At 35.9% G+C, this 9,412-nt stretch overlaps 1 protein-coding gene across 1 annotated transcript; it reads left to right on the top strand.

The window, feature by feature from the left end:
- The first annotated feature begins 6,646 nt into the window (after positions 1 to 6,646).
- Positions 6,647 to 9,181, top strand: LOC135129126 (uncharacterized). The gene has a single exon (XM_064056207.1). It carries the CDS (start codon positions 6,647 to 6,649, stop codon positions 9,179 to 9,181), a length of 2,535 nt encoding a protein of 844 aa, XP_063912277.1.
- Positions 9,182 to 9,412: the final 231 nt, after the last annotated feature.

The raw sequence follows: 9,412 nt of genomic DNA, 5'->3' as shown, positions 1-9,412 counted from the left end.
ATTTATATTTGATCTGCATCTGCAGCTACTCAAGTAAGACATAAGAATATTACAGATGTTGTTCGATAGGTTTGTTATTCCTTTCGGCGAAAGATATACAAAGAAAAAGTGTTTGTTTATTTACTTCGTTTTGGTGTGAGAAAACAAGAAGCCTGATTGTTTCGTTTTTTATTGAAAACTGAAGAAATATAATTATTCAAAACATATGTTAAAATGTCTTGAAATGATTGTTGTGTGAATTTAAATGCTTCCTACATTTACAGTTTTCTTGTTGAATTAGTCAGTCATTTGATATATGTTGAACAGTTAGTTAACCCACAATACATTTATCATGTTTGGAAAGATTCATGAAATAAGAAAAAATAATAATCTACTGAATTGTTTAATTAACCTTGTTTTTAATTATAGAAAAAACCTCCCTTAATATTTTGTTGTGGGTTATAGTATAGTTTGTAGACAAATTATGTAAAATAAGTATATTTAGTTAGGCTTGACTAAAAAAAAAAATTAGCCCCTATACGATTTTTTAGAAATTTAACATTTAACAAATAACTTAAATGGAACTCTAGCTGTTTCGATTAAAAATGAAAAAAATTTAAACCACTTTTACTAAAGTAATTTCAGTCACCTCTATTATATTCGACATTCATTTATTTAGGTATAGCTATTTAATATTTGTTTATTTTTAGCAATAATCAACATGTTGTATCTTTTATTAGATACGTATAACAGATATAACTTATAAGTAACTGTACTTTATTAGTTCTATTTAAGATTGTGTATATATAGTGCACATAATATACTTATAAAATCATCCACAAAATTCATAAAAAAGGCAGTATTTGTTTAAAAAAATATGCAAAACATGTCTAGTCTTTCATTTTACTCTCCATCTTTTGACATATTTGACGCTACAATTTTGGTCGGATTATTTGATAAAGCTTATTTTTGTACATAGGAAAATGTAGCTTCATGTAGTGGTTGCACAACCAAAAAAAAATGCAGAAAATTAATAACAAATGAAATAACCTTGATTTTAATGACACAAATAATAATTAATAAACAAAACAAGACGTTAGTAAAAATTTATGTTATAGAACTGTTCCCCATTCACTACCTGACACAATCCCAGACGATGGCAGACCTGATCGAAGGAATTTTCAATACTCTGGTGACTTAAACGAGTCAATTCATGATGAATTCGTGTTTTCAAGTCGTTTAAATTATCGGGTATGTTCATGTAAACACGACTTTTTAAATGTCCTCATAACCAGCTCACCTGGAGATCCGTGTCTCCGGCTTTAGAGCAACTTCGGTGCTCCCTCTCCGCCGCTTCCGACCGAAGGCGTCACTCCTGGTGGCGTGAAGGTGGCCGCATAAGCCCAAGTCGAACAGACGTGTTTCTGTTCAGCGGAACTAGGCGACCCAAGGCTTAGCACCGAGGCACGCCACCCCCACGCGTTATCGGCGAAATTCCGCACCGTCGCCGTCACAATAGAAAGATGGAGGAAATATTTTGTGAGGCTTTTGGAAGTAAATGACACAAGTGACAATTACGACCCTAGAAAAGATGCGATTCAAGAAAAGACTGAGTAAAGAAGAAGAGTTAAGACAGATGAAAGAGCTGAAGAAAGGAGCTGTTGAAAAGCAATGGTTCTCTCCCGAAACTGATAAGGTAAGCAAAAATAGAGAGAAGAAAAAGAAGACAGATCAATCAATCACGAAGAATACGAAGCCTAAAGGTCTGTTAATAAAGAAGAAAAGAAAAACGAGTAACATCAGGAGAAAAAGTGAAGGTGAAAAGATGGAGGAAGCATTTTGTGACACTTTTGTAAGTGAACGAGACAAATGAGAATGACGACACTCGAAAATGTAAAGTAAATAACAGGTGTTAAAGCAGACCAAACAGCTGAGGAAAGGAGGCTATAAAAATGACATGTTGCACAGCAAAAGTTTTCCTTCGAAAGCGGAGAGAGGATATAATTTGCCCCATATATGTACAACTGCTTGGAAATAATAAATAACGCAAAAACTATCGGGAAATCACTCTAAGCAATTAAACAAAAATATATTATTTAAATTTAAATTACTACGATTAACGAGATATTCGCATCAAATTGACTTAAAACATTTAGCTTCAGTACAGTAGCAAAAAATTGCGACTTCTTTCATTGATGCTGTTTCTAACTTCCCAAAGCTAAGTTAGGGAAGTAATACTGCAGTGAAGTGCGTTTGAGGAACAGACCTAATTCCCAGTTTCCTCGCGGTTGCATAGCTTCTACAAAATGAAAAAATTGATTTTTTTCTTTTTGTTGCCAAATCGTCGACTGTTTTATTACATTGGGACTATTAGACACAATATGAAACTGCAGTTAGAATTACCGCACTGACGGAAAGTGGTAATCAAAATTTTTGTTTACCACCACCAAAAATCTGAGGACGTCATTTCAAAAACGTAGAAATAAAATTAAATATTAATTTTGTTAAATTTGTCAATAATTGTAAATTTCGAGACATTCACGAACATCTATGTCAGTGGTGAAAGCCTACACCGCTCTTGAGTGGCAGAAGTCCTAGATGAGGTATAAATAAGCGTCTGGTTGTAATTTAACTTAACGTTAGCCTTGTGGTTGACCAAACGCGTCGAAAAAATATTTTATGTGTTTCCGGTGTTGTGGGATAAACGTTATATTAAAACAATCTCTAAATATTTTGCTACATCTAAGCAGTGTAATAGCATTGTAACCGATTTAGCTCAATTTACTTAAGCTAACTACAAGAAATAATGAGCTGGTCTGCCATGGTTACTCCAATATAACACCTTGTAACCGAAAAGATGATTAATGTCATAATTTCGGATGCTTCCACGGTCGGAATCAATACATGATCGTTTTCCGGGTTGGAACCGTGTAAATTGAGTTTTTGGGTTCAACGTTTCGCACACTTTCGTAAGTGGCAACCACGAAACTCTTTTGACAAAAGAGATACCAGAGGCGAAATTCTTTTGACAATATCTCTTTTGTCAAAACAGTTTCGTGGTTGACATACTGAGTTACCGTGCTCTTTTGCTTTATTCTTAACCCTGCTCCAGAAGATGCCACTTACGAAAGTGTGCGAAACGTTGAGCCCAAAAACTCAATTTACACGGTTCCAACCCGGAAAGCGATCATGTATGATTAATGTCGGTTAGAGATATGCGGTTTCAGACTTCTTCCACCCCGTTTCTTAAGTGATCCAAAGTTGCCTTCGCGTAAAATAGAACAGTCGCTGAAATTTTCTCCCATACATATTCTGTGGGGAATAAATCTGGAGACCTTGACGTGTAGTGAGACGAGCGGTAAATATAATTATGGCCAAGCGTTGTCCTACTGAAAAGTTACATTTGAAGTAACTTGCAAATACAAAAGAAATGCACGTCCAATTAATTAGACTCACTGTTTTACCATCTTTTTAGTAGTATCTGGCTAAAATTTCGGTAAGGTCCTTAGGTAAACGTTGATATCAATCGTAATTTAATTGAATAATTCAAATTTACTGGTTAAGACAACATGTTCTGTCCATATTATGTAAATTCAAATATGTGGATGGATCCTGAAACATACGAAATATTATTAAAAGCCATACATTTTTGGAAGGAGGGAAATTTTGGTTAACATTTGAAGTAATTTTACAGTAGTTGGTACAATATTTTAGAGATGCTGCAATCATACATCATAGTCAAAAGAAAAATGTATGTAAACAGAAAAATTTCACTTTAGTAAACAGCTGCAAAAGGGCAAGAAAAATTAAGTTAAGCATTCACCAAATTAAACGCATTTAACAAGTTTTCCATCACATTAAACAAGGACTTTGAACTCTGCCTTTGAGGAATACGAATGCAACAGTTTTAATTGTTTTGATTTATTATATAGCTGTCGTCAAGCATTCAAAAAAGCAGGTGTTGGAACAAATATATAATATAAAACCAAATATTTTATCATTATCGCTAAGGTCGATTTTCTTCTTCCATTAAAAAGAAAAAATAATTTTTTCTGTAAATATGCGAGGCATCAACGTGACACAAAAAGGTGACATGATTTTAATTAAATTCTTTTTATGAAGTCCTATCGTCGTCACCGAAACAGACATTTGTAATCTAATCAATGTAAAATGGAGAACGTAATTTAAACTGAAAAACTGTTTTTCCTTTTTTTTATGTAAAAAGACTTTTGTAAGTTTGTTTAATTTAAAATAATAGTAGTACATTTCATCACACATTTGAAATCTACTCTTAGAATTATGATATAATTATTTTTAAGTTCTTGATTTCGGTTAGAGTAAGATCAAGGAAAAAAAATGCAAATAAATAATGAAAGATCTATATTTTATAATTTTATTAAATAAATAACAAGCTTAGTTTTTAGGGCGCGCATCACCCTATTATTTTCGTATAGTTATTTCCATTTGAGGACAAAAAATATTCTAGAACGCTCTTGAAACTGCTTTCCTTAAACTTATGAAAAGTTTTTTCCGCATTTTAAAGCAATAACGTCATAAATCTCGAGAAAATGCCATTTATGGCTGAAAGTTTTTTAATATTCGTAACACGATATCTACTGTAACAAATTGAATTATCAACTTTTTTAGGAAAAGGATGTTAAAATTACTCGCTTATTAGTCTATGCTTGTTTAATGAACGTTACTTTCCATTTTAATTACATGCTGATGTATTTTGATAAATTAATGAAGTTAATAATCTGTGTAGCGCATCACGATTATGAAGTTTGGTTTTGTTACATATGTGTTCAACCAGGGGATTAAGCTGATTAAATTATGCAACGGGATTAGGGAGATGAGTATTATTTGTATAAATCTTTAAATGAGTCAAAAGTTTAACTGCACAAAATGTAAATATTTTAAGAATTCTCCTCGTCCCTGCATTATCAATATTTTTGAATTTAAATTAAGTTAATTAAAACCTGTTTGAAATAATGTTATCAAGTTTTAGGTTGAGGTGGAATAAATATTAATTTTGACTGACCCATTACCTTTGTAAATAATCAATAAAACCAAAAAATTCTCTTTGTTACATGTTATAATTCTATATTTGTGAAACATAAATTCAACATAAAACTATTGTTCTTGAAATAATGATTTTTTTATAACTTGAAAACAAACAAAATAAGCTCACTTAAGATTAAAAAACGGAGAGGGCTGCACTAGGTACAAATTTGTTACTACTGAGTATTGTGACATTTTTTTGAGCGTGTATTTCTAAAAGCTAAATATACGGTCACGTTTTTTTCGCAAACTACTGTTTCAGTTATACCATATCGCTGTCATTAGTAGGAAAGTAAAACGGGAGAAAAAAAAAGGGAAATCCAGTTATATTATAAAAAGTCTGCAAGGTTTAATATGTGCTTTAAAACCTACGTGTCTGGTGGATTTACGTTAGTTTCAGAATTTTGGAAGGTTTTCATCTCTTTGTTCTTAAGGTAGCAGCTAATAGTGCATTAACTATATTAACAGAAAGGCAAATCTATATTAATAAAAATGAATCGCCGAAATGTATGTACGCCCATAACTTCAGAACGGCCGCGCCGAATTGGACGATTCTTTTTTTTACGTGTTCCTTATCGTCAGGAGAAGGTTTATATGTAAGAATATTTATAAAAAATGAGACGGCTAAAAGATAAAAAAAAATTAAAAATTTTGCACGGGAATCGCCGCTTCGAATGAATTTGAATAGTTGGCCATTCCTGACGGACCTGTCGCCTGACTGACGTGTCACACAAAACTATTTGTTCGGGTTTCGGTTTTACCTACCAACCGCAACCCTTGTCAACAAGCGTCCCCAACTTTCTCTTTTACCTGCAATGTATCGCTTCCGATTTTAACGACTTTGTACAGAGACTCCGAACCGTCAACAACAAGTAAATACAGTGTTACACAGCACATGTTTGTGTATCATTTATATCAATCTTTTTCGGTACGTATGTATGAATAACAATCATACATCCAACATTGGTCCTTCGAGCCGGATCTCTCCACATGTGTGATCCAGTGCTGTGAATTCAACAATAAAACGCGGTGGTGCCATTTTTCGACGCCTGTATCGGGAGACGTGATCTACCGGCCATCGGAGTTCCCTACCGGACAGGAGAGCAGCGAATCCAGCCCATCCAGTCGTTTCATCCAAGGTTCCAAGTGACCTTATCACGTTTTTGGTAATTTTCGACGCCTGTATCGGGAGACGTGACCTACCGGCCATCGGAGTTCCCTACCGAGCAGGAGAGCAGCGAATTCAGCCCATCCAGTCAATTCACCCAGGCTCCAGGTGATCTTATTACGGTTTTGGCAATTTTCGACGCCTGCATCGGGAGACGGGATCCAGCCATTGGAAATTCCCAACCGGACAGGAGAGCAGCGAATCAGTCTAGCCGTCCCAGGTGCCAGAGGGCCTTATTGCGGTGAGTGGGTTCCAACTATTCCTTTTCTTTATCTATTTCCGGTCAAGCACGCATTCGACCGTAATTGCACGTCATTTTATTTAAATTTCATTGGCAAGTACCATTTACCTTGCCCGAACTGTACCAGTTTTACGTATTTCAACTAAGCGGTTTTTCAAATGGTTATGACGCGTTCGCAAACTTTCGATGCTCCACACATGGCAGGCGCGGAAGGTGACGACAATGCCGAAACATTTTCGGACTCAAATCCTACACCAGAGGATGCAGGAAATTTACAAATTTTACTCTTAAAAAGAGACCGCATTCACGACGAAATATCGCGTTTCAAGTTGTGGTTTGAAACAAACAATTACAGTACATCCGCTTCTCGACTGAGAGTAAGATTGCGCGATTTTGTACGTATTAAGGCTCAGTTTGACAAAATCCATTCTCAGATTGAAGCTCTTGATGACGCTACCCTCGATTTAGAACACTCTAGAACAAAACTTTATTTCGAAAACGCGTATTACGATTTATGTGCAGATGTCGAAGATGCTATTGAACAAAAACGCGTTAACACATCTTCACCTGCACCGCAAGGTAACGCACCTACGAGCACACCGTCACCATCGGTGCAGTTGCTCCCGATTGTTATTAAACCGTTTAGCGGAATTTATACTGAATGGCTACCTTTTTATAATACATTTAAAACGTTGGTTCATGACGACACACGTCTGACCAAAATTCAGAAATTCCATCATTTAAAAAATTCTTTGTGTGGCGACGCAGTAAACGCCATAAATCCGTTAACAATTTCTGAGGCAAATTATGATGTAGCGTGGAAATTGCTCAAGGACAGATTTGAAAACAAACGGTTAATCGTCCAGCACCACGTGACCAATTTGTTTAATCTACCTCAAGTAATTAAAGATTCTGCTAGTTCAATGCGACAGTTATTAGACACTTTTAACACAAATCTTGAAGCGTTGAAATCTTTTGATGTCGAAATAAATCCATCAGACGTCTTACTCATTTATTTATTAACATCGAAATTAGATTTTATCAGCCGTAGGGGTTGGGAAGAATCGTTGACTACGAACGAATTACCAACTAAAAAACAATTAATTGATTACTTGACACAACGGTGTCATTTGATGGAATCGATGGAGTTAAATAAATCGCAATTTAAAACTAATAATACTTATAATAATAATCAAAAAACAGAACCGAAATCATTTTCAAAGCCCCCACAAAAGGTGTCTACATTTACAGCGGCAGTAAATCGCAATAGCACACAATCCACTTGTAATTTTTGTAAAAAATCTCATTTAATTTACAACTGTGTTACCTTTTTAAAACTCAGTGTTTCGGAAAGAAGGTCTCGGGTAGATAGGTTGAAATTATGTCAAAATTGTCTCAAACCATCGCATACGTCCGATAGCTGTAAATCTATGGCATGTAAATTATGCCAATTGAAACATAATACACTTTTACATAGTGACCAACCCTCCCATTCAAACGATGATAAGTCGCTCACAGCTCCTGAAACACAACATGAGAACTATTTTATTAACAATGCCACTCAATTATCCAACGGACGATTTCAAGTCAGATTAACATTTAGCAAGTGTTTCCCAATCTTGAGGGATTCGAAAGAAATCGCGCTTCAACGATTGTACTCATCGGAACTTAAGTTCGCAAAAAATATTATGTTAGAAATCAACTATCATAATTTTATAAAAGAAGACATTAATTTAGATCATATGCTTTTACTAGGTTCATTTACAGAGCAAAAAATCGAAAGTAAACCCCATCATTTTTTGCCTCATCATGCGGTTTCCAAAACTGACGGGGTCACTGAAAAGATTTGCGTAGTGTTTGATGGGTCAGTCAAACCATCAGTCGGAAAAAGCATAAATGCTTGTCTGAGTACAGGGCCAAAAATACAAAACGACATTTCCGATGCAATAATTCGATCTAGGACGCATGAGGTTGCTTTTACAGCGGACATTTGTAATATGTATCATCAAATTTTATTTCAACCCGAAGACAGACGATACGAAAAAACTTTGTGGTGGGATGATCCCGTGCTTTACCAAGCACGTGTCACTTTAGCCAAACGGGCTTCAAATACAAATTTGCTGAATGATTTGACAACTAACCACATCAATTTTCATTTCATTCCGCCTTCCGCGCCACATATGGGGACTATCGGGGAAGCAATGGTCAAATCTGCGAAAAGTCAGTTGAAGCGCGTTACTGGTATATTTTTATTTAATTTGCAAGAAATGCAGACGTTGCAAATACAAGTCGAAACGTGTTTGAATTCGTACCCGTTAACCGCCATGTCCAAAGATCCAAATGACCTGATTCCTTTAATTCCCGGTCACTTCCTCGTTGGAACCCCTCTAACTGTTATTCCAGAGGATAACGTCACCACGGTCTCAACGAACCGGCTCTCCAGGTGGCAACAATTCAGCCGCACTCAGCAGCAATTTTGGAAACGGTGGACAGCAGAACATATGGGTCAACTTCATCATCGCCCAAAATGGACCAAGGCCAGCCGCAACAGCATAAGGTGGACGATTTGGTGGTCGTTAAGGAAGACCACACACTCCCGCTTATATGGACCACTGGGACGCGTTATTACTGTTCATCCCGGTCTACATGGCCCCATTCGCGTAGTGACAGTGAGAACCGCGCATGATGTGATTAACCTGCAAGTGACTAAGCTGTGTGTGCTTCCGACATAAACAAATGTGCAGTGTCTAAATTTACCCCTTTTTTTTCTATGTGTTCTGTACTCTATTTCATTGTCAATGTATGCACCTGTCATGTAGACACATATTATGTATTTCATATTTGCAATTGTTATACTTTGTCATGTTGAAAGTTAGTTCTTTCAAGGCGCCGGACCATGTTCGGGTTTCGGTTTTACCTACCAACCGCAACCCTTGTCAACAAGCGTCCCCAACTTTCTCTTT

Source organism: Zophobas morio, unplaced genomic scaffold, assembly GCF_036711695.1.
Source record: "Zophobas morio isolate AGI-343-1 ecotype UQ-CSIRO unplaced genomic scaffold, CSIRO_AGI_Zmor_V1 ptg000014l, whole genome shotgun sequence".
Taxonomy (NCBI): domain Eukaryota; kingdom Metazoa; phylum Arthropoda; class Insecta; order Coleoptera; family Tenebrionidae; genus Zophobas; species Zophobas morio.
The sequence above is the reverse complement of the archived record's forward strand: the minus strand, read 5'-3'. Positions and strand labels throughout refer to the sequence as shown.

Bases quoted from the DNA above. Each gene is read 5' to 3' on its own strand.
- LOC135129126 (XM_064056207.1), top strand. From the start codon at position 6,647: ATGGCAGGCGCGGAAGGTGACGACAATGCCGAAACATTTTCGGACTCA.